General features: G+C 40.3%; 1 protein-coding gene across 4 annotated transcripts in view; it reads right to left on the bottom strand.

Moving 5' to 3' along the window:
* Window positions 1-817: 817 nt before the first annotated feature.
* The window catches only part of LOC105471398 (kelch domain containing 10), a 69,467-nt gene continuing 44,229 nt past the window's right edge, over window positions 818-26,055 (bottom strand). For 2 of the 4 annotated variants that reach the window (XM_011723872.3, XM_024789575.2), the window contains 9 exons: window positions 25,566-25,589; window positions 19,489-19,710; window positions 15,222-15,376; window positions 13,922-14,070; window positions 11,603-11,687; window positions 10,204-10,270; window positions 8,684-8,731; window positions 6,614-6,753; window positions 818-5,660 (listed from right to left, as the gene is read on the bottom strand). In XM_011723872.3, coding sequence (XP_011722174.1) covers window positions 5,451-5,660; window positions 6,614-6,753; window positions 8,684-8,731; window positions 10,204-10,270; window positions 11,603-11,687; window positions 13,922-14,070; window positions 15,222-15,376; window positions 19,489-19,710; window positions 25,566-25,589 — 1,100 coding nt within the window. In that variant the 3' untranslated portion in view covers window positions 818-5,450. The remainder of the gene's footprint in view (window positions 5,661-6,613; window positions 6,754-8,683; window positions 8,732-10,203; window positions 10,271-11,602; window positions 11,688-13,921; window positions 14,071-15,221; window positions 15,377-19,488; window positions 19,711-25,565; window positions 25,590-26,055) is intronic. The other 2 variants (XM_011723871.2, XM_011723873.3) reach the window with 1 other exon arrangement.

The raw sequence follows: 26,055 nt of genomic DNA on the forward strand, positions 1-26,055 counted from the left end.
GGCTCAGCAGCTCCTGGGGCTCTTCCCTCAGATCATAAAGACAGTCATGACTACATATACAGGTTCACATTTTTCCTTTGAATTCTCTGTAGCTCTTCCAGCCCTTCAGAAAAGTCTTGATATACCTACACAAACTTGTCTCGAGGTGGTTTGGGGAACATGGGGTGGGGCGGTGAGAGGGAGTGTGGGCTGCCCGGCAGTTGCTCCCTTGCTGATGTCTTTGTGGAGGGAGCAGCGTGCTGGTGAGGGAACTCTTGTGTGTCCAGGAGTTCCAGACAGTGAGCAGATAAAGAACCCACAGCGGAGTGGGGGTGGAAGGCAGATGACTCACAGATATTACAGAGAAAAGCTGAGCCTGGTGGGGGTGGTGGAGGTGGGTAGGACTGACGCTTCTGTCATACAGGTGCGCTCACGTACACACAAATTACCATCAGACAATCAAGGTGGCCTTGAACCAAATTGATTTGGATAAGATTTATTGATCAGATTGTTTTAGAAAACCAACAGCAAAACACTGACAAGGTACATAAATACAGATTGGACATTTTAGGGTAAATTCACTATATTTCCTACTTGCTTGTAGGAAACCGAGTAAAGTGGAAAAGCTGTCCTGATCATATGGCATGCACACCAGACTGCAAAAGGACGTCCACACTATTTAACAGGACTGTGGCAAAATAGCTTTAAAGTAAGGCGAGCATTGTGTATGGCCCAAGCATACCCTGTAGGAAGAGCAAAGCGAGGCTCACCTCCCCGAGACTGCATCTCAGAAAGAGGCTTCCTTTCTTGCCTAGGTTCTTCCAGGAAATTCGTCATTGGCAGGTGCTTTTCCAGGGAAATGCCTGTGCTCTCCCTGTGCAGACTCTGTGCACAAGGAAGTGGCTTTAGAGAGTGTGTTTTCTGATGCCTCCTTTATATTCTAAATGTATAACTAGTAAGATAACAATTACTACCGGTTGGTGACATTGTTTTTTGGTTTTTGGTTTTTTTTTCCTGAAAATTGCCTCTGACTCCATCCTGTACACTGACTAAGCAGGGCCCTTAAAAAACCTTATAAAAAGTTTTTGTTTGTTTTTTTTTCAAATTAAAAACATGAAAATTACAATAAAAAATGGAACTACTTTTGTAGCACAACTCAGAACTTCTGTTCATAACACCAGACTAGGGAAGAGGTCGCTTTTGGCTGAATCTAATGATCTTAGAAGGGAAAGGCCATTGCTAGACAGGATCTGGTGGCAACGCACACGGACGTCCTAGAACTCTATGAAACCTACCTCAGGCCCTGCGGGTGCGTCTGGAGTTCCAAGGCATTTGGGGAACCACAGCAATTTCAGCTAACAGTGACCAGTTCTTAGAATGGAGCTTATAATCAGAGGACCATAAACCTTCATCCACCCTAGAGCTCAATGCCAGAAAAATTAATACAAAAAAATAAAGGAAAATAGCTTTTTGTGCTACATCAGAATGCTGGCAGGTAGACAATTCAGTAACCTGTGCCACTTTCTAAACATCTGTAAGACCACAAAAAAAAAAAAAAAAAAAAAAAAAAAAAAAAAAAATTGGTTTTACAGAATACTAAGATCAACACAGTCTTAGAGGATCATTCAACCTTTCCTACATGCCAAGTTGTGTGACTGGAAAATGGAGGACATCTTGCAAGATTAGAGGAAAAGCAAAAGTATTTATCAAGAGCCAAATAAATGTGTTCAAATAATGGAATTTTCTCTGTGTTGCACACAGCTTTTCCTTCCCATAGGTACTAAGAGTTCTTTGGTGGTTAGAGGAGAGATGGCCTGGAGCTCAGGGCAGGAGATGATGCTGAAGAGTTACATCTACTCAGGATTACCACCTGTGGTTCCTAATGTCAGCATTCAACTCTAATTGTTCAGACTGACTAATTACAGGCACTCAGCTGCTTATATGGTCACTGGTTGTCAGCTCCTACTGATTGTTCCTTTTCCTTTTCTAACTACTCATTAGCCCCATTCCATGGAAAAACAGGTGCTTAGAGGAAAGGATAGAGAGGAAAAATAAATGTAAATGCATCTACTGTTTGATAGAAAAGTTGATTCACTGATTATCTATGGATTTCAATGATCTGTGCTTTACTCTTGCTACTGGTGGATAACCAAAGGTCACTGTTAACCTATCTTTTGCTTAAAAATGTTAATATGCTTATTACACTTTAAAATCTAGCTATGTAAGGACATGAATGGTTTAAAGCAAATTTTTACATCGTGTCATTATGGCCCTGAAAAAAGGAGATTCTGCCAATGGAAAGGGTTTTGTTTAGCCCCTGAAGGATAGTTAAGATTTCAATTTATTCTGTGTCAGTTTATAGTTTTTCCAGGATGTGGAAAATATTAAATGAAGAAAGCATCATTTTCTTCATTTAATAAAGTGTTACATTCCCAGATAAATTAGTATATACATGGGAGAATGGATAGTGTTAAATACTAGGTTTTAATTCTCCATTTAGGAAACTCCTTACAGACGGACTTCCTTGTTCTCGGGCAACAAAATGTAAGACATGCAAACATGAGCTAATGCAAAGATGACAGGGAGAAAAAAATCTCAACTCTAACACACTTAAGGAACAATGAGTCTCTAAGAGTTCCATCTTGGAGTAAGAAAACATAGACTTGAAAATCCAGCTTTCCCATGAGTTGGCTTAAGCCAGCTGATCACATCTAAAATTCTTGGCATAATTTGACCCTAAAGTAATAAGCTCACTTCCCCAAGACGCAAAAAAAGTAGTCTACCTGCTTTATAGTTACACCATATATATAATCTGTATATATCCATATGTTTCTACATATTGCACTTAAATTTACAGGACTGTAGTAAGACGGCTGGGAGTACCTCAAAGAGGCAGAGAAGCAGCAGGCATAAACTTTCCTAAATCAAGTAAACAGTGTCAGGAATTTCGAGTGCTGGTTATAGGTATACTGAAATGCCTGATGACCCCTATCTAATTTCTAGTTATCTACACTTAGTCATTCACACACAGTCATTTGGCATCCAGAACATGTGCACATGTGTGGTTCTATAGCACTGAGTGCTGGTCATACCACGTCATTTTTACTAGTGTTATATTAAAAGAAGACACTTTAGACCAAGGATATATACTTTTATGAAAATAAAACACACAGGTCTTCGATGTCAGGCCTCCAAGGTCTACCTCAAAGAAGACTGCCCTCAGGAGGCTTAACAAAGGATGCCAGCAAGTGTGGATGGAACCAGACCACATCTCTCTTCAGTTCTCTGGTGTAGCAGGGCTAGAGACTTGCTTCTATCCTAAGGACCATGAAAGTCTAAGCACAGAGGCTGAGCATTCAGTCTTTGGTCCCTGTATAAATCCAGGTCAAAAATCCTCTTGCCACCCTAGACAGCCTGGCTTGTTCAATTTGGGATATATTTCCACCAAATATCCAGAGGCCAGGCTGGAGTCATGCAGCAAAGCTCTGTTTTGGACTAATGGAGCTGCTCAGACTGGCTTGCTCTGGGAGAGCACAGAGAAGCAAGCCTGGCAGTGGTGGCAGGAGGTTAAGGGCTACACAGACTGGTAATGGCAAGATGTGGGAGGATGGGCCCCTAGAGGAGCTGCTCCTTTTCCTGCCTCTCTCCCACATTCCTCACTCCCCAGAAAGGACCCAAGTTCACAGGTGCGTGGTTATTATAAGACTTCCCAGAATACAGGCTCCATGAACTCAACCCATCACAGAGGGGATGGTATGATAAGGCCTAGAAATCAGGAGCATGTCTGGAGGCCGCGGTTTTCTCTTCCCCAGAACTGAACACCAGATGGTAACTTTTTAACTGTAGCTCAAAGGTCATTTTAAATCCACACATAAGCTAAAGAGATCCCTTCTGAGATGAAGGAAAAAGAATAACTTTAAAAGCTAGGTGAAAAAAGAGGCACTTAAAGGAAAGGTGTGTTCCAACTCTCCCATGCAAGTCTCCTGCTGTGAGGTGGCCCTGGGAGGACCAGCGCTGCCCCTTGCACGCCTTCAGCACCTTGAGTACACCTGCGGCTTACACATGCGCATAGTGAGCCTCTTGCTCAGCTCCCCTAGCAGCCTGATGGCAAAGCAAGTGAAAATTTATGTCATTCTTTTTAGAATTTAAAAAAACAAATCAAACAAACCAGAACTGAAATTTCACACACAAAAAATGAATGCTACTCAGTTTCATTCCTTCCTCATGCTAGTTTTTAAATGATACTTGGTTCTTCAGGAAGGATGACCTGTGGCTTTACCCCCAAGACCTTGTATCCAATAACTAGACAATTACTCACAGCACCATGCACATTAAAGCAGACAGAAAAGAAGGCAACAAGCTAAGGGAAAAATCAAGGACCAACTGCCTGAGAAAATGGCAGGTACCTGGCCCAGAGATTACAAAAGAAACAAGTTCTCAAAAGGAAATGGCCAAGATGATAGCCAAAGACCATAGCCTGAGCGGAAGCCAAGTTAACAAGCCCAGAGGATGCAGGTTTTCTCTGCCTGGCTCTTCCCTGGCCTCCCTCGGGAACTTGTGTTCATGTTACACGGCATTTACATCACATATTTAGGGTCTGCAATTCCCCATGAAGAAGTCAAAGAGATATTTAAAACCATTCATAAGCATAAGAGAGTTTCAAAACTGCCAGAATGAAGAACTTTGGCCACCACAAGTGTTTCCATTTGAAACATTCTTGATGCTATAATTTCTAAGAGCAACAACAAAGAGCACAACCACGACACACATATGAGTCCTTTGACAGCCAACTCTACCCACTGCTGGCACCATGAGGATGAGAAAGAAATCACTAACCAAGAGGTGCTGGGCTGCTTAACCTTCCTTCAAAGCCAAAGGGTAGGTTTGAGTTATCTATGCAACAAGATGGCAACCACTGCTGCCATCAGACCCAGCTACTAGTCAATTAGACACATCTTGAAAACACTAAGTTAAACATCTAGGTTTAAGTATAACCTGCAAGATTCCCAAGGTTAGCCTTCTCAGCTTCCCTTAAACTTGTGGTTGTTGCTGTTGCTAGATGTAAAAATTTTTAAATTTCATTTTTGTTTATGTTGGTGATGTTTTAATTTCTAGAACATTGTATGACATGGAACTGTTCAGAATTCCTTTAAAAATGAATCTGTCTTGATTAAAAACATTATTAAGGTACTTTCAGGCTTTCCCTTAACTCCATCGAGAAGGAAGAGGGAGTATGTGAATACATGGGCATGTAATGGGTCAGGAGGAAGAGAAGCAAAGAAGGAAGCACGTGGGAAAGTGAGATGTCCATAAACTGAAAAACCAATTTACAGAAAGGCATCTGATGTATTTTCTAAATAAGGCCTTGATCAGGGTAACCAATCCTCTTTGTAGCACATTCTACACTGCCCATAAATAAAGGAGTCTCTTTAAATTAACATTTCCAGTATCAATGAACAGTCCAGAAATCCTCATTTCAAGCGTTCGATGAGTCCCTGTGTGAGTCCAAGATGCAGAAGCTGTGTTCGGGAGAGGTTTGCAAGGTTAGGGAAGGCCGCAAGCAGCTTCTCCCATGCCAGTTCCAGCAGGCTAGGTACGACCAGCCAGATCTTAAACAATGACCCAGTCCGTTTGTTTTCATGGATGTTCACCACTCCTCCATGAATGTACATGCAACCAGCCTAAGAGTGGTCAAAAGAGGACAAATTCAAATGGGAGAGAAACATACAAGGCTGAAGACTCAGCGGGGAAAGAGCACAGTAGATGGAATCAAACTGAAATGAGACAAGAATTCCTCACTGATCCCAATATCATGTGGAGATCAAGAGGGTTTAAATAACGAATTACTAAGGGAAAAACTATATATATATGATTTTTTTTTTTTTTTTCTGAGACAGAGTCTTGCTCTGTCGCCCAGGCTGGAGTGCAGTGGCACGATTTCAGCTCACCGCAAGCTCTGCCTCCCAGGTTCACGCCATTCTCTTGCCTCAGCCTCCTGAGTAGCTGGGAATACAGGCACCCACCACCACGTCTGGCTAATTTTTTTTTTTGTATTTTTGTATTTTTTGTATTTTTTTTCACCGTGTTCGCCAGGATGGTCTTGATCTCCTGACCTCGGGATCCACCCGCCTTGGCCTCCCAAAGTGCTGGGATTACAGGCGTGAGCCACTGCGCCCGGCCTATAACTATGAATTTTTTTTACTTCAACAACAAACAATTTCACTATTAACTAACATTAAACTAAAACTATATTAAGTATCCAAAATGCCAAATGTTGGTAATACAAAGATGAAAATAAAGGCCATCGCTTCAAGAAATGAGCGGGACCTTCAATAATATGGTATCAAGGGGGTAAAACGATTCCACCCTCCCAGGACACCTTCGACATCACGGTCAGGGCCGGAATGCCACAGGTAGCATTTCTCTTACATTTATGTTATTCTCTCAAATTTGGGTGTGATGATTTTTCTCCTCTTTTCTCAGAGGATGGCCTAGCTTTGGGAGGAAGTGTTAAAAATACATTATTAATAATCTAAGGTTTGCCCATATTTGGGTTTTTTTCTTGCTAATATCTCTAAAAAGATTTCTTTATCATCTGTAACTACATAAGGAAGATATGAAAATAAAAACTTACTGGTGTAACTGCTGCACAGTGAAAATAAACTGGCTCCGGCATGGTAGCTGGGAGCTTCACCCATTGGAAAGTCTGCAGATTCAACTTCCAGATATCTCCCAGGATCACCTCTCCATTATAGCCCCCACAAATAAATACATCTATGAAGAAAAGAGAAAGCCAAGATCACACAAAGGAAAACAGCCAAAACTATGGAGTGTTCTAGAGTAGGTCACACAGCCAGCTGACATGCGGCCAGTGAAGTCGATTGCCCCATGACACAGACGACTTCTGCTGTGCAGCCTGTCATGCTGTTGTCTTGTCCCTCAATAGAACTGAGACGCTACGTCAGGGTATTCAGTAGGACTAAGGATGCAAGCCTCTAGGGAGCCTTCATGTCAAGGTTTCCAAACTCAAACACATACCTACAGATTCCAGGCACAGAAAGTGAATGAGCAAGGGGTCTAGGGAAGATAAACAGAAGGCTCAGGAAAACAGACAGGAATGCTCATGCTCTAAAAGAGGTGACAGCTATGCAGCCCCAGCTGTTCATTACTATAAGAGACTTAAGGTTGGCAATTGCCAGATTGCCCATTTTTTTTCAAGGCAAGCTTGGAAATCTGGATGTTTTTAAAAATGAAATATTTTGATTTTTAAGTTTTGGCTACTAATTTTTTTTTTTTAAGAGACAAGGTCTCACTATGTTACCCAGCCTGGTCTTGAACTCCTGGGCTTAAATGACCCTCCCACTTCAGCCTCCCAAAGTGCTAAGATTATAGGCATGAGCCACCACCCCTGGCCTCAAAACAATTTTTAATACATATATGAGCCAAACAAAACACATGTGCAGGCCACCAGTTTGCAAACTCTTCTTTAAATAATGTCCTGGAAAGACCATACATTTATCTGTTCATAGAGTCTAAAGTCTCTGAGGAGGAACGTTCACTGCAGTGTTCAGTTTAGGAACACAAGAGAGGCTCTTCCAAGCTTTCTTCAGCTAAAAGAGGACAAACTGAAGCTCTGTTTGATCTGTACAGTTATTAGGAATAATTTTCCCAAAATGAGAGGTGTGGGTTTTCTGGTAAAATCAGTTAGTTATAACTAATTAGACAACTTGTAACAAAGGCTATGTGAACCTTCAAATGAAATGCCTAGAACTAAGGTTGAATTCTATTTGTATGGTGCTTGACCTCAAAGAATTAAATGAATAAATTTCTTAACTCAGGTCTAGACCAAGTTTAAGACAATACTTAAGCTATAAAATGCACTGGAAACTTTTTTGGCTAGGATTCAAGGAAAACCTAAAGTACAGTTCCATTCTCAGAGAGAGAAATGTGAGCAATGTCATTATCTATAAATTTTATCCAGAAAGCAGGAGCACAATAAAAAATCCCTCTGAACTAGAGATGGCAGAATAATCCCAGTTATATCTGAACTAAGTTGCTAAAAGCATACAGGCTATCTAACTCATTTATACATACTTTCCTCCCAGAAAAAATTTAAGAGCTATATCAAACGATGAAATAAGTTGTAAATTAAAAGACAGGAAGGTTATCCAGAGAGGAGTCACTTATCACATTTAGTTAAAGTAGCTGCAGCTGCTTTCTGAAGCCATACAACGCCTTTGTTGTAATATGGCCAAAGAATGAGCTAAGAGTTCCATTTGGCATCAGAGAGAGAACAGAATCAACTTTATGAAATATCACTCTGAAGGAGTTATTACAATTTTAATACAATGTTCACTGAGGTCTCTACAGTATAAACAGTCAAAATTATTAGTATTAGTCACCGTAACCACAGACATCTGTTGAGGTGTGGGATGCTGGAAGATCAAGTGCTAAAATAAAAGCTTAGTTATCACCATTTTCTGAGTTCTCTAATAACTGAGGGAACCCAAACACCATACTAGTTTACATGATGAAAATGGCTGAGAGAGGCATCACTATGAATTTCCCTTTAAGTTTAAACTACCAGAAATAGACTTTTCTCAAAGTTATGAGCCTCTTTTGAGGGGGCTATCTTTAGGAAATAAGACATTTTCAGAAGATACAATTACAGAAATGGAAGCAAAATGTTATTTAGAATCCTTACCATTTTTTATTTGAACACAACTGTGACACCTTCGGGCTGCAGGAAAGCCTGCCAAACACACAAACACAGAAGTTCCATCACTTACAGAAAGACTGGGAATCACACTGATACAACACAGTGAAAGACATACTATGTGTAACTCAAAACAATCCCTTTGTTGCATGTTAAGCAAACACTGACTAGCCCTTCCACTCCCTCCGTATTTCAAAAGCCATCAGGAGTCTCATCGTAACAGTACAATGCTAAGGTGCCAGAAACAAAGGGAAAGGACAGGAGTTGCTAGTGGCTTTCCCAAGCCCTTTTACCCACACAGAGATATGTAGATCTTTATTATTTATTTAATTTAGAGACAGGGTCTCACTCTGTTGCCCAGGTTGGAATGCAGCAGTGCTATCTTGGCTCACTGCAGCCTCCGCCTCCTTGGCTCAAGTGATCCTCCCACTTCAGCCTCCTCAGTAGCTGGGACTACAGGTGCACACCACCACACCCAGATAATTTTTTGTATTTTTAGTGGAGACAGGGTTTCACCATGTTGCCCAGGCTGGTCTCGAACTCCTGGGCTCAGCCTCTCAAAGTGCTGGGATTATAGGCATGAGTCACCACACCCAGCTGGTAGATCTTTATTTAGGCTCCAATTTCTTATATCACCCATATTTCTCAGCTTCTGCCGAATAACTTAATAAAGAGGATTAAAAGTCTCTTTCCTCAATCACTAAGGATAATTACTTGTGTGTGTGTGGTTTTTGTTTTTTGTTTTGTTTTGTTTGACAGCAAGACTCTGTCTCCCAGGCTGGAGTGCAGTGGCGTGATCTTGGCTCACTGCAATCTCTGCCTCTGGGGTCCAAACAATTCTCCTACCTCTGCCTCCCAAGTAGCTGGGATTACAGGCACATGCCACCACGCCCAGCTAATGTTTACATTTTTAGTAGAGATGGGGTTTCACCATGTTGGCCAGGCTGGTCTCGAATTCCTGACCTCATGATCCGCCCACCTCGGCCTCCCAAAGTGCTGGGATTATAGGCGTGAGCCACCACGCCCAGCCCTAAGGAATAATTATAATTGGACTAAGGAATACAAGTATTTTCTAATACCAGTTCAACAGATTTTTCTTTTTTTTTTTTTTGAGATAGGGTCTCACTCTGATGCCCAGGCCGGAATGTAGCGGCTCAATCATGGCTCACTACAGCCTCTATTTCCCAAGCTCAGGTGATTCTCCCACCTCAGTCTCCCAACTACCTGGGACTATAGGTGTACACCACCATGACCAGCAAATGTTTTTGTATATTTTGTAGAGACAGGGTCTCACCATGTTGCTCAGGCTGGTCTCAAACTCCTGGGCTCAAGAGATCTGCCCACCTTGGCCTCCCCAAGTGCCGAGATTAAAGGCGTGAGCCACTGCACCCGGCCCAACAGATATTTAACTTACCATATAACTCAGTAAAATTACTTTTTCCTTCCAAAATGAGTAAAAGTATAATATATGTTTGTTAAAAATAAATTAATCAATACTTTAAATTTACCTATTTTTTCATGGGGTTTTGTTGCAATTTCCTCCCATGCATTCGTTTCAAGGTTGTAGGCATGGATCTTAGAGAAAAAAAAGAACATATACACATACATAAATAACTGTAATTTTAGCTAGCCTGAAAATGGATTTTTTAAAAACAGACTTTGTTTTTTAAAGCAGTTTTAGGTTCACAGCAAAACTGAGCAGAAGGTACAGTGATTTTCCACATAGAAAACTGGACTTTTAACAGCAGTAGCCTGCATAAACATATATTCTTAGTTGAAAAGTCTTTCTTCTTTTCTTTTGCTTTTTTCTGATCTTTCCAAATATATGGGAAAACATGAAATGGGGCAGTTGAAAATTAAACACATATATGATTTCGCTTTTTATTTTATTTTTTATTTTTTTTGAGATAGAGTCTCTGTCACCCAGGCTGGAGTGCAATGGCACGATCTCGGCTCACTGCAACCTCCGCCTCCTAGGTTCAAGTGACTCTCCTGCCTCAGCCTCCCGAGTAGCTGGGATTACAGGTGCCTGCCACCATGCCCAGCTAATGTTTGTACTTTTAGCAGAGATGGGGTTTCATGATGTTGGCCAGGCTGGTCTCAAACTTCTGACCTCAGGTGATCCACCCACCTCAGCCTCCCAAAGTGCTGGGATTACAGACATAAGCCACCACACCCAGCTCACTTTTTTAAATTCACAGAAAAAATGAAGAAAAAGGTTGGAATGAGAAGCTGCAGTGCATGTGATTCTTGATTTTCTTCTGTATGTTATTCTGCAACTTCCACATTTTCTACAAGGGGCATGTATCATTTTTATAACAGAAAAAAGCAAGTGTTTGTAAGGGAATGTGGGAATTCAGTTTTGACAAAAGTTGAAAAAGACCATTAAGGTTCCAAGCAGTCCAGGAGCTCTACAGCCTAATGTAGGTTTCCCCTGGGATGTGTGACTATGACATTTTAGAAATGCCACAGGGATGGATGAATAACAGCCCTTCAGAGCTCAGCTTTCTCAAGTTCGTGACGTGCAACCCTAAACAAGCCTGTTCTTTTTAGATACACAGCAGTGATGATGATGCGGATGTGACATTCTGAGAATGCTGCTTCCAATTCTAATTAGTTGCTCCATTCAAGCTACTATGCCTTCCTTTTAGTCACTTTCCTCATCCAGCATAAGGGGATAATTTTCACAAAGTATTTTCAGTGTGTGATAAATAACACCTGTCAACTGAAAGCATTTTGGGGCACAGGGTTCAACCTTATAATATAAAGTGCATCCAACACAAAATAGGCGTTAATGAGGAATGTGCTCAAAAATTAAAATATCTAAAATAACAGAATTATCTTGCTTAGTTGACACATGCCTCTTTCCTTCTCCCTCTCCCTTTTTTTCTTTTTAAAAAAATATACCTTGTTTAAGGAATATGCTGTCCAGGACGTACCACCTCCCAAGATGTAAATCCTCTGCCCGTCATGTGCGATTTCATGTCGGTATCTGAAAATTTACAAAAAAATTCATTTATAATTAAGTGAAAAATGATCTACCTAAGATTTAGCTATAAGGATTTTTATTACATCATTATTTATAATAATAAATTATTGGAAATAACCTAAGTGTTTAACAATAGTGAATTGGTTATATGACTAACCGAATATACATAAAATGGATTAGTATGCAACCAATAACAGAGTAGGTACCAGATGGTGGTTAATGCATTGAGAACTTTTTTGTGTCATTTTTTTAAATAAATTGCATTAAAAATTTATAGATACATAAATATATACAGAAAATGGCTATTAGGATATAATCCAAAACATTAAACCTGGTTATCTTTGAGTTTAGACTTAGATTTTTATTTTCTTCATTTTGCTAATTTGTATTTTGTAGATTTTTCTATAACCTTTTGTGATAACTTTGTATAAAGGGGAAAATATTACATAGTTTTAAAAAGTGATCTGCCTACATTTAGAGACCTTAGACTATGAGTTTGCAAATTAAGATACTTATTTAGCAGAAAATTATGCTACATAGAACTGTGGATATAATATAAAACACCTCAGAACTTTCATCCAGGCAGTCTAGCTAAAAGCTAAAGTAATTTCTAATATGTCCATAAAATGACTCAAAGAAAGCAACCACGTGAAAATGCTTTGAAAACTTAATCTATTTCCTTCTTTACCTGAAGGCCTTGTTGCTGATAAAATAAGCTACATCAAAATCATTCCAGTAAGAGGCCAACTCCCAAGTCCTCTTATGTTAAGTTTTACAATGATCAGCCCACTAACAGGCTACAATTAAGATAAATTCTTCCTTAGCACCTATATGCTATTTTGTTTAAAGAGGCAACAAAGAGACACTGGATTCATCTAAACAGAGTTAATAAAAAATGTTTTACTGTCTTTGCTTTCAAACTGGAGGGGGAAAAAATCTCTTCAAGTGTTTCAGTGAGTTTAATTCTTTTTTCTGTTCTTTTTTTTTTTCAAGACAGAGTCTTGCTCTGTCGCCCAGGCTAGAATGCAGTGGCGCGATCTCAGCTCACTGCATCCTCTGCCTCCCAGGTTCAAGCGATTCTCCTGCCTCAGCCTCCTGAGTAGCTGGGATTACAGATGCCCACCACCATGCCCTGCTAATTTTTGTATTTTTAGTAGAGACGGGGTTTCACCATGTTGGCCAGGCTGGTCTCGAACTCCTGACCTCATGATCCACCCACCTCAGCCTCCCAAAGTGGAGGGATTACAGGCCGCGCCCAGCCACAGTGAGTTTAATTCTATGAAGAGGCAACTGCTGTTAGCAAAGAAAAGTGAAAGATATAGATCTGCTACTAGAAGGCAACTAGAGAGAACCATGTGATGTTTAACACGGCACTTAAAATGAATGACCCTTCCATCCATCCATCCATCCATCCATCCATCCATCCATCCATCCATCCATCATTCATCACCCATCCACCCATGCAAGCTTCCTTCCATTTATCCAATCAACATGTGAATGTGGGGATGGCCCTGTGCCCTGTACTGATGGTATGTCTGTGAGAGAATGAGGCAAAGAATTCTAATATGCAATATAAGAAGGGAAATCAGGCGTGGCATGGTGGCTCACACCTGTAATCCCAACACTCTGGGAGGCCAAGGACAGGTAGACTGCTTGAGCCTAGGAGTTTGAGAAGCAGCCTGGGCAACATGGTGAGACCTCATCTGTACAAAAAATTAGACAGATGTGGTGGCACATGCCTGTAGTCCCAGCTACTTGGGCGGAGGGCTGAGATGGGAGAAAGCCTTGAGCCCAGGAGGTCAAGGTTGCAGTGAGCCATGATTATGTCACTGTGCTCCAGCCTAGGTGACAGAGTGAGACCCTTTCTCAAAAAAAAAAGGGAAATCAAAAAGTAACTGGACAGTAATTGTTTTGCCTATAATATGAAATTTGGTTATAGTTGCTACCACTGGTTTCTTCTTCAAAGTGTTACTACTATCTTCCTAATGCAGAAAGACTAAATATAAGAGGAAATGACATGGAAAAAATTCTGTAGTTTAGAAGGAAATACTATTTCCTCACCAGAAGAACTTTTTTTCACTATAGACCTTTCTTTACTACTTACCTGAGATCTAACATCCAACAGCCAGTTAGTTACTCTAACTGGAGCCAAAGGGTTTTCTTCATATTGCCAATACTCTGAAAGAGGTCAAATGTTAACACGAAAGAATAAATATGCTTGAATCCTAGAACCTCACCTCTCTTCTGGTAGATCACAGGATAGGTTGTTTGGTTTCAGTTGTGTCCACTCTCTGGTATTGAGATCTAACTTGTGCAGGTCTGTGCTGTAAATATAGCCGGTTGTCCCTCCAAAGACATAAAGGGAGCCATTGATGATGGCCATAGCCTGGATAACAATGAAAGGTGAATAAGACCGACTTGTTAACACTTGATTAAAGAATGTAAACTTACCAGACACCTCCAAATCAGGTTTTATGAAATTCTCTTGTACTTTTTAATCTTTTAATGTATCAGACTCTTAAAAGAAGATTTTAGAGAACCCAGAGATTATTTTAAGAACCTGGAAAACACCTTTGGAAAGGAAAGCTTTACTCAACTGGAAAGCAAGTCCTACCTGCCAAGATGATTCTTAAGGGTCCTGGCCGACCAAATAATTTCTAGCCCATGCTAGAAATGCTTATGGGCACATATAAGCATTTCCGTTGAAAGCTGCTTCTCCCTATAAGCAGTCTGAAGTAAAATGCTCTCAAGAAGCAGCAGATATGAAAATAAGCCACTGCAATCTCCTAAGTAGAAACCCTAGTTAGCAGTTCAAGGAACCTGACGTTTTCCAAAGGACTCTTTTCAATGAAAGTTTCGGCCATTGTTATGGCCACTTCTTATAGTTTAAATGCCTCCTGTGGAAGCAACGAAATTGTCTAGTATGTGCTCCTTTGAAGTTAAGCTCAGAAGCTGTTTATCAGTACTAATGGTGGCAAGTCAAGAAAGAAGTCAAAGCTTGGTTGTTTTAAGCTTAGACTCTCAAAGAGTCTCTGATGTATGGTGGGTTGCTCCCTATCTTTCTGGATATAACTTTTCAGACCTAAGGTTTGAAGTGCTGGAACCTAAACTAATCTCTACAAAATGTATGTATGTTTTAGCTCAGATCCACGTAAAAGTTTCTTCACCAAGTGCTTTCTCATCTACTCAAGAATCACTCTAAAAATGACCAGGACCCAGGCCATAGTGGAGCCCAATCTCTCACTGGGGGTGAGGGTGGAGGTGGAGGTGGGGTTCTAACACTTAAAGGAACTTCCATACAGGTCTATATCCTGACCCTAAGTTGAATTAGAAACAGAAAGTGAAAAAAAAAAAAAAAGGAAAGGAAAGAAAAGAACATGGCAAGTAACCAGATTTACAAATTATAATTTCATATCAGAACTAAAAAATCAAGTACTAACCACAAATAACTCTTCTCCATTAAAATAAATATTCTAACACCGTCCCCAGACTAGAAAAATATGAACAAATACACCATAACTGGCCACAGATTGGTACCTGTCCATATATACGACTGGGTTTCTTCCCCCGGCAGCTGAGCAAAGCCCATCTCTTATACTTCACATTACACACATGGACGTCATTGCCGTTGCTCTCTCCAAATGGGATGCCCGTACCTCCAAACACTAACAGGTTGTTTCCATGCAGCACAACTGAGGAAGGAGAAGCACAAGTTCCATTCACAAATGGCTATCTGCAATGTGTTCCCACATAAACCCAGAATATCTGAGAAGCTAACACATATCTGCTTTAATGATCTCATAAGATAGCTCAAATCACTGACATCTAACTAGTAGCTGAGCGTACCAAATCTGAAAATCTGAAATCTAAAATACTTCAAAATCCGAAACTTTTTGCGCACCAACAATGATGCTTAAAGGAAATGCTCACTGGAACATGTTGGATTTCAAAGTTCTGGATTTGGGATGCTAAGTACAATGCAAATATTCAAAAAAAAAATCTGGAATGTAAAACACTTCTGGTCCCAAGCATTTCAGATAAGGGGTACATGGCCTATACTACAAAGTTCTGCAGAAAAAGATCGAATATCACTATATGGGCTCTATCATATAGTTCATTGGTAGGCATATATGACATATTCAATACATATTTATGGAATTCACTAAATACTCTGTATAACAATATTGAGTTGTATGAACTACAGTCTACCCAGTATACCACTGCTGCTCAAGACAGTTCAAGTATGCAGCAAAGTAGAGAAAAATGAAGCATCATCTTTGCCTTAGCAAAGACCCAAGGGGACTTCAAATAAAGGGATTAAAGGGACATTCTGTTTTTGCCAGGAAAATGATCTCTACATTTAAAATTATGATTTCTGTCATTTTAATGCTCTACCAGATAAAACAAAACACACCAATATCCAGCAGGCAACTTTGGTGTTCTTCCTCCTGTAGCTCTTTTGTTCCTGCCACCACACACATACATACACACACACACGTACACACGTATTCTCTTCACTCATACATACGCTCTCTCTCTTTCTCTCTCTCTCTCGAAACAGTGCTCCTATGTTATTTCAGTGGCTTTTTTTTTTTTTTTTTTTTTTTACGGAGTCTTGATCTGTCGCCCAGGCTGGAGTATAGTGGCATGATCTCAGCTCACTGCAACCTCCACCTCCCAGGTTCAAGCGATTCTCCTGCCTCAGCCTCCCTAGTAGCTGGGATTACAGGTACCTACCACCAAGCCCAGCTAATTTTTGTATTTTTAGTAGAGATGGGGTTTTGTCACATTGACCAGGCTGGTCTCAAACTCCTGACCTCAGGTGATCCACCTGCCTTGGCCTCCCAAAGTGCTGGGATTACAGGTGTGAGCCACCATGCCCGGCCGGCTTTTTTTTTTTTTTTTTTTTTGTAACTCTTTCTTTGTTTGTTTGAGAGGCAGGGTCTCGCTCTGTCACACAGGCTGGAGTGGAGTGACACGATCACAGCTTACTGCAGCCTTGACCTCCGGGATTCAAGTGATCCTCCTGCCTCAGTTTCCCAAGTAGCTGGGACTACAGGTTTGTGCCACCACGCCTGGCTAACTTTTGTATTTTTTTGTAGAGATGGGGTTTTGCTATTGTTGGCCAGACTAGTCTTGAACTCCTGGGCTCGAGCAATCCACCCACATCGGCCTCCCAAAGTGCTGGGATTATAGGGGTGAGGCACCACACCTAGCCTTTATTTATTATTTGTTTGAGTCAGAGTCTTGCTGTGTTGCCTAGCTGGAGTGCAGTGGCATGAACATGGCTCACTGCAGCCTTGAATTCCTGGGCTTAAGCGATCCTCCCACCTCAGATGTCCAGGTAGCTGGGACTCTATGTACAGGCCACTATGCCCAGCTAATTTTTTTTTTTTTTTTAAAGAGGCAGGGTCTTGCTACATTGCCCACGCTGGTCTTGAACTCCTGGCCTCAAGTGGTCCTCCCGCCTTGGCCTCCTAAATTGCTGGATTACAGGCCTGAGCCACCACACCAGCACTTATCAGTGATCTTTGATGTTACTATTGTAACTGTTTTGAGGCGCCATGAACCACGCCCGTATAAGACAGTGAACTTAATCAATAAATGCTGTGAGAGTTTTGACTGCACCAATCAGCCATTCCCTCATCTTTTTCCCCTCTCCTCAGGCCTCCCTATTCCCTGAGACACAACAAGATTGAAATTAGGCCAGTGAATAACCTTACCTCTGAGTAATAAAGTGAAAAGAAGAGTCTACCGTATCTAACTTTAAATCAAAAGCTAGAATTGACTAAGCTTAGTGAGGAAGGCATGTGGAAAGCAAAGAGGCTGAAAGCTAGGCCTCTTGCACCCAACAGTTAGTGCCAAGTTGTGAATGCAAAGAAAAGCTCTTGATGGAAATTAAAAGTGCTACTCCAGTGAACACACGAATGATAAGGAAGCAAAACAGCCTTATTGCTGATAGTGCAGAAAGTTTAAGTGGACAGACTATCAACTACAACATTCCCTTCAGGCAAAGCCTAATTCAGAGGAAGGCCCTGACTCTCTTCGACTCTATGAAGGTGGGGAGAGGTAAGGAAGCTGCAGAAGAAATGTTGGAAGCTAGCAGAGGTTGGTTCAAGAAGTTTAAGGAAAGAAGCCATCTCCAATATATAAAAGTACAAAGTGAAGCAGCAAGTGCTGATGTAGAAGCTGCAGCAAGTTATGCAAAAGATCCAGCTAAGTGGCTACACTAAACAACAGATTTTTAATTTTTTATTTTTTTATTTTTTTGAAACGGAGTCTCACTCTTATTGCCCAGGCTGGAGTGCAGTGGGGCGATCTTGGCTTATTGCAACCCCCACCTTCCCAGGTTCAAGCGATTCTCCTGCCTCAGCCTCCCCAGTAGCTGGGATTACTGGTGCCTGCCACCATGCCCAGCTAATTTTTTTTTTTTTTAATATTTTTTATAGAGACAGGGTTTCACCATGTTGGCCAGGCTGGGTCTCAAACTCCTGACTTTGTGATCCACCCACCTCAGCCTCCCAAAGTGCTGGGATTACAGGTGTGAGCCACCATGCCCGGCCTCTTTTTCTTTTCTTTCTTTCTTTTTTTTTTTTTTGGAGACAGGGTCTTACTCTGTCACTCAGGCTGGAATGCAGTGGCATGAGCACAGCTTCTGCAGCCCAACCTCCTGGGCTCCAGCCATCCTCCCACCTCAGCCTCCCAAGTAGCTGGGAATACAGTCGTGCAGCACCACGCCTGGTTAATTTTTGTATTTTTTGTAGAGAAAAGGTCTCACTATGTTGCCCAAGCTGGTCTTCAACTCCTGGGCTCCTGTGATCCTCCTGCCTCAGCCTCCCAAAGTGCTGGGATTACAGGCATGAGTCACTGTGCTCAGTGAAAGTGGTTTCCTGAGATAGAATCTACTCCTAATGAAGATGCTGGGAACACTGTTGAAATGACAAATAAGGATTTAGAATATCACATAAACTTAGTCCATTAAGCAGTAGCAGGGTTTGAGAGGATTTGACTCCAATTTCGAAAGAAGTTCTACTCTGGGTAAAATGCTATCAAACAGCATTACATGCTACAGAGAAATCTTTTGTGAAAGGAAGAGCCAATTGATGCAGCAAACTTCCATGTTGTCTTAAGAAACTGCCACAGTCACCCCAGCCTTTAGCAATGACCACCCTGATAAGTCAGCTGCCTCCGACATCAAGACAAAACCCTCCACCAGCAAAAAGATTACAACTTGCCGAAGACTCAGTTGGTTGTTAGCACTTTTTAGCAATAAAGTATTTTTAATTAAGGTATGTACTTTTTTAGATATAATGCTATTGCACACTAAAGAGACTAGTGCATCGCGTTAACATAACTTTATATGCACTACAAAACCAAAAACGTTGTGTGACTCGCTTTATTGTGGGGGTTTGGCACTAAACCACGGTATCTCTGTATCGTGGTATGCCTGTACTTTGCTCAATAGCTATTAACTGTCATCGTCCTAAGCCCCATTTGTTGACCTTCTACTACATTTTGCCTAACATATACGTGATACTTTATATTGAACCCTCTAGGATATTATTAATCCCATTTTACAAGTTAGGAAATTAAAGCTAAAACTCACCTGACAAGCTGAATTCAAAATCAGGACCCAAATAATTTAGAATCACCATATTATGTTATTACCCCAGTAAAAAGCCTATCCACCAACAGGGCAAAATCACAATACGGTGTTATAAATTATTAACAAGGAATATGGGACACTGAACCTGGCTTCTCAGACATTTCATAAAGTCAGGAGTTACGAACTGCTTGCACTCACGTGACATAGATGCCAATTCCCGGGGCATGTAGCCATCTGTGCCCATCTGGTGCCATACTCCTGTAGCAAAATGATACCTCCAGAGTTCCCTGAAGAGAGGATAGTCTTCATTATCAGGCCCTCCCGATTCATCATAATCTGGGTTATAACCTCCAAACACATATAGGTTGGTATTATCTGCCACGCAACGATGTCCACTTCGTGCTGGTGGAGGTCTGTGGCCTAGGAGAGAAGAGGACAGTTTTCCACAGGTGTCCTACCAGTTTAAAAGCACAAACAAAATTAGGTAACAATCATTTTAGCCTTAAAAGGGGATCAGGAAAGATTTATAACATGGATATACTTCTTATTTGTTTAGATTTATAACATGGATATACCTCTTAATAACACTTCTTATTCACACATACTACTTAAGATTTTAAGGAGCTAGTCTCTACTTCCATTTTTTATGACTACCTTCAGATTTTGATAACTGTAAAAAGCATGATAAATTCAAGAAAATGGCTGATAACTTGAAATTTTCAAGAAAAGAAGGAGGAAGGGTTTAATAATCCAAAAGCTAACAGGAAAAATTTTCTAATTTCCTCAGAGGAGAAAAAAACACAGGCCAACTAAATTAAACTGTGAACATTAGAGAACTAAATAAATATAATCACGAATGTGAATGAGTCATGTATAAATAAAAATACACACACATAAAATCTATGATTTTTCCACAAGATATAATTATACACTTAAAATGAAAACTGGCTGTTAAGGAGTTACAGTAAAATTTTGACTTTAACATCCTGGATTTATGGTGGTTAACAAAGAATCTCCTTACATTTATCTTAGAGAGCATCTTTCATCCTATTAAGAGCTTTACTAAGAAAAGCTGTTTCTACAATTTATATTTGAAAGTGTCCTGAAGTCTAAATTATATCAACTATTTTTTTTTTTTTTTTTTTTTGAGACCAACTCTCACTGTCACCCAGGCTGGAAGGCAGTGGCGCGATCTCAGTTCACTGCAACCTCTGCCTCCCAGGTTTAAGTGATTGTCCTGCCTCAGCTTCCCAAGTAGCTGGGATTACAGGTGTCCGCCACCATGCCTGGCTAATTTTTGTGTTTTCAGTAGAGACAGGGTTTCACTATGTTGGCCAGGCTGGTCTCGAACTCCTGACATCAGGTGATCCGCCTGCCTTGGCCTCCCAAAGTGCTGGGATTACAGGCGTAAGCTACCACGTCCAGCCTCAACTAGTTTACTAAAAATTACTTCAAGGTTATTTTAGAGTAAAAAAAAAAACACACAAAAAAAGTTTATTATAATTTCTGTTATCCTTAAAATGTTTGTACCAATCTACACAAACCCTTGCCTAACTTTAGAAACAAAGATGCTTAAATACATAGTGGATGGAATAAGAAGCTACTATAGTTGTGACCCTAAAGATGAATGTACTTTTATATGTTGGTAATAGATACTAGTATAAAGTTAATATTTAGGACAACACTAGACACCTAATAAACATGTTATACAAACATTTATTACCAACCTAACATAGGCCTTCTATATTTGCTTTTTAAAATCAAAATCTCGGCCGGGCGCGGTGGCTCAAGCCTGTAATCCCAGCACTTTGGGAGGCCGAGACGGGTGGATCACGAGGTCAGGAGATCGAGACCATCCTGGCTAACACCGTGAAACCCCGTCTCTACTAAAAAATACAAAAAACTAGCCGGGCGAGGTGGCGGGCGCCTATAGTCCCAGCTACTCGGGAGGCTGAGGCAGGAGAATGGCGTAAACCTGGGAGGCGGAGCTTGCAGTGAGCTGAGATCCGGCCACTGCACTCCAGCCCGGGCGACAGAGCGAGACTCCGTCTCAAAAAAAAAAAAAAAAAAAAATCAAAATCTCACTTTCTAAGGTTATATTTTTAAACAAGAGCTGAAATTGTGCACAGATTGAGAGCAACTAAAAAACAGTGAATCACTGAGTCACTGACGTCCAACCTGTTAGTCGTGTTTGGAAGTCTTTGATGGTTCCTCACCACTCAAGTACCAAGTCCCCTGCCCAACATGTTAGAGCTTTCCTCCTACTAACCTTGTCCTACTGTCAACTTCTCACACTTCTTTCTGCCTGGAAAGCCCAGAGTTCCTCCCCTATACCTTGGCCTAGTCTACCTACCTACCCATGAATCCCTACTTGTGGAAATACCTAAGTCTAGTGCACACCACCCTTCTCATCAATAAAACCCTAGGACCCTTCCAGTTCAGTACCATACTACTCATATATTAGTGTATACATATACAATAAGATCACACCTTAACTATGTAAATACATGAATATCAGACAAACTATAATCAGTTGGCAAAGTTACTGAGCTATGATTTGCCTTAAATGACGAACTCAATTTCTCTTTTTAGGACTCTTGAAACAGAAAGTGTGGTGTGGAAGAAAAAATAAGAGCTCCTATAAATGTCTAAGTTTGAATCCAGATTCTTTCTAATTGCTACTTTGAGCAAGTCACTGACCTTCACTTAGTCTCAGCTCCCTCATTTGCATATTGGGATATTATTACTGCACTTCAAAGATTTGTTAGATTTGTCATGTTAAAACGTTTATTGGCTTACACATGTAACTTTCTAGGAGGCTGTGAGCTATTTGAGGGAAAAGGAATACATTTGTATTCACCTTTGTATAACCAAGCCTTGGGCACACAGCAAACACTAGATAAACGGGAAATCAACTTATTTGGCATTTATTTTTCTCTATGCATTTTGTCAGTTTGTTTTTCTTTTCCAAATAGATTATAAGCTCCTCAAGGGCAAAGATCATGTATAATAATTATCCTGTATCACCCACAACACCTAAACAGTTGGAGATCTGTAACAGGTACTAAAAGTTTGATTGACTTCAACATCAGGCCAAAGTAAACAGTGACAGGGATGATTAAAACAGTGTCCAACTCTCAGTGGACTTTGATATTATTTATGCCTAAGAGATACACGGTTTAGGGAATGGGTGTTGGATTACGCAATCTTCTTCTCAAGACACAAATGCTTCTTTCTAAGAATTAGCAAGACAAATTTAAAGAAGAAATCTAACAGAGTTGCTATGGTCAGCAGACAGCAACTCTAAAAAATCTCTGTCATTTGTTGTATTACCTGAAGCCAACAGATAATTTTTAAAGCTGCTTTTGGGCAAATATGAAAAGAAATGCAGTCTATTCTACATTTTTCTCTAAATGGCTGTACAGCAGGGAAGGTAATGTTACAAGTTTACTGCCAACTATTTCCGTGACAAATATAATTCACATGGATTACACAGTTGAGGGGTCTGTGAAAAGATGGTTTCGGGCCGGGCCCATTGGCTCACGCCTGTAATCCCAGCACTGTGGGAGGCCGAGGCAGGTGGATCATGAGGTCAGGAGATCGAGACCATCCTAACACGATGAAACCCTGTCTCTACTAAAAATACAAAAAATTAGCCAGGCATGGTGGCGGGCACCTGTAGTCCCAGCTACTCGGGAGGCTGAGGCAGGAGAATGGCGTGAACCTGGGAGGCAGAGCATGCAGTGAGCCAAGACTGCACCACTGCACTCCAGCCTGGGCGACAGAGTGAGACTCCATCTCAAAAAAAAAAAAAAAGTTATTATTGGACACTGGCTATGTAGTAAGTACCACGTACTGTGCTAGGTGCTGGGGTACAATGATAAGGCAATGACTACCTCTGTCCTCGGGAGCTTACAGTCCAACCTGCACAGCCCAAGTCAGTAGCCATGAGCTATAACACATGGCTCCCGAGCACTTGAAATGTGGGTGGTCCAAACTGAGCTGTGCTTCACATGGAAAATACTCACTGGATTTCAAAGACTTAGTACCCAAAAATAAATGTAAAATTATTAGTTTTTATATTGATTATATGTTGAAATGGTATTTTTAATATATTGGGTTAAATAAAAATATTAAAATTAATGTTACCTGTCTGTTTTACTTTTTTAAATGTGGATACTGGAAGAATTTTAATTTTGTGGTTCACCTATTTCTGACACAGTGCTGATCCAGCCCAACTGTTGGCTTCTGTTAATAATTTCACGATCTCTGCAAATCACATTTTTGGGTAAAGAGCATCTAATCAATATTTGATAAATATTAAACATCTTGTCAAGGAATCTCATAGCTGAGAGTAAAAAGGCAACTCCTCTTTCTCTCTCGCCAGTAACTACAGATTTCTTTCTCATATTTATAGCCCAGGAGTGACTAAAAGTCATTTCATTTTAGATAAACCATGGGAATTTGTCTGGGTTAATGCCATGGAGACTAAGCATTAATTTTTATTAGGCGAAATATAGCACAGGCTCCTCAACCTTGACAAAACTGAAACTGTGTTTCAGGCTCTAAAGCAGCTCTCTAAATCCTCCCCCAAATTCTCCATGTGCAAATCCCATTTTCCTAAAAATTACTTGCTGCTAATAAAATCTACCATAGAATTGGTTTACCTGATTCAGGAGCTCCCAGTGGAAAATGTAAAAGCAAAAAATTAAAAAACAGAGCCTGTATTCACAGGTAAACATTTAATATCCAGAAGGGAACATGAAGCTAAAGGATTATGTCCCTGTGAAGTCTGACCCATCCTCTCTTCCATGTCACAAGGAGTTGCTCTTTACCCCAGGGAGAAAGCAGGAACTTATAGTAACCAGGGAAACAGGTTTTAGTTTCTAGTCCAAAGGCAGAAAGAAGCTAGCTGTCTGAGATAATGCGACAGAAGGTTGTTTCCAATGTTTCCACTATTACAAATAATATTGTAACAAAGCTTCCTCTACATATATTTGTATGCAAATGTATGAGAATTACTGGAAGTAGAATTTCTAGGTCAAAGGAATATGCATTTAAAATTTTTATAGAAAAAATAAAAAATACAAAACAAAAAAATGTGTATAGATATAATACTGTTACAGAGCCACACTGCTCTGCAAATAGAATGGACCAATTTCTACTCCCAGCAATGTTATGCGAGTGCCTACTTCTTCATGCTCTTTAACCTTCTCAAATTTGTGCCAATCTGATGGGTACAAACTGGTGTCAGGTTAATTTGCATTTCCCTTATTTTACTAGTTCACATGTTTATTGGCCCATTTGTATTTCTTCTTTTTGGAACTCCCCGATCATCTCCTTTGCCTACTTTTTAGATCTATTAGATTGTCTTCTCACCATTGTGGAAGTTTTTTTTCTTTTTCCTTTGAGACAGGGTCTTACTCTGTCACTCAGGCTGAGTGAGACCCTGTAGTGGCATAATCACAGCGCACTGCAGCTTCAACCTCTCTTCCTCAAGTGATCCTCCCACCTCAGCATCTAAAGCAGCTGGGACTATAGGCATGAGCCACAACAACTAGCTACTTTTAAAATTTTTTTTGTAGAGATGAGGTATCATTATGTTGCCCAGGCTGGTCTTGAACATCTAATCTAAGCTCAAATGATCCTCCTGCCCCAGCCGTCCAAAGTGCTGGGATCACAGGCATAAGCCACCTTGCCCGACTCCAAATTCTTTATTTATATTTATTTCTTCCAGCTTGCTCCTTGTCTTTTGTTTATGGCATCTATTAACATACAGAGGTTTTGAGTCTCTCTATCTTGTCTTTTACAGCTCCCTTGTTCTGTATTTCATTCACCTCTGCATCATTATAAAATGATTAAGATATTCTCATTTATTTTGAATAATTTCAGGTTTTGATTTTTTATATTCAGAATTTGAATACATCAGAATTAATATTTTTGTGTGTTGTATAAGGTAGGGCTCTAATTTTTCCTCCCAAAATAAACAGGCTACTGTTCCCAAACGACTTAAAGAAAGCCACCCCTCCTATACTTATTTGAAATGCCATCTTTATCATATACTAAATCGACAGGTTCTAGAGTAGAATTAGGAAAATCCCAATATTCAGGTCTAATGCCCTTGGACACAAAATTTCTTGCCTTTAAGAATATATGAATGTAAATATATATAAACAATATGTAAATATAAAAAAGAACATCACAGAAGCTTAAATGCAAAAGCTTGTAAATAAAGTAGTACATAACATTTATTGCTTAATAAGTCTATTACTTACAAGATGTAGCCACCTCCAGATGTGCTAATGAACATTTGTGGTGAGGCCGTTTAAAAAAAAAAAAAAACTTATTGTTAAAAGTATTCATTAGTTATAAATATCAAACAGCCTAAATGACAAATCAATGTAACTGGTTACTTCTTTCCAAATATAAAGGCCACAATTACCTCTACCACAAAAGACAGGTCTTCTGTTGGACCTAGAAGTCTCAAGGAAAGCCAAGGAAGTCTGATCCAGTTAGCTCTCCCATATCCCCCAAACGGCAGGTAGAACTTTTTACTACTCCCAGAGCCCAAGTTGCTCAGACCAAAGCAATCCATTCACACTAACCCACAATATTACTTGTTGGTTATATAAGCATCTCCTACCACAGGGCCTCCCAAAGTGCTGGGATTACAGGTGTGAGTCACCATGCCTGGCCCTCATTACCACATTGTTTTAATTATTATAGCTTTGAACTATCTTTCAATATTTAGAACAAATTCCCTTT

Source organism: Macaca nemestrina, chromosome 4 (genome assembly GCF_043159975.1).
Source record: "Macaca nemestrina isolate mMacNem1 chromosome 4, mMacNem.hap1, whole genome shotgun sequence".
Classification (NCBI taxonomy): Eukaryota; Metazoa; Chordata; class Mammalia; order Primates; family Cercopithecidae; genus Macaca; species Macaca nemestrina.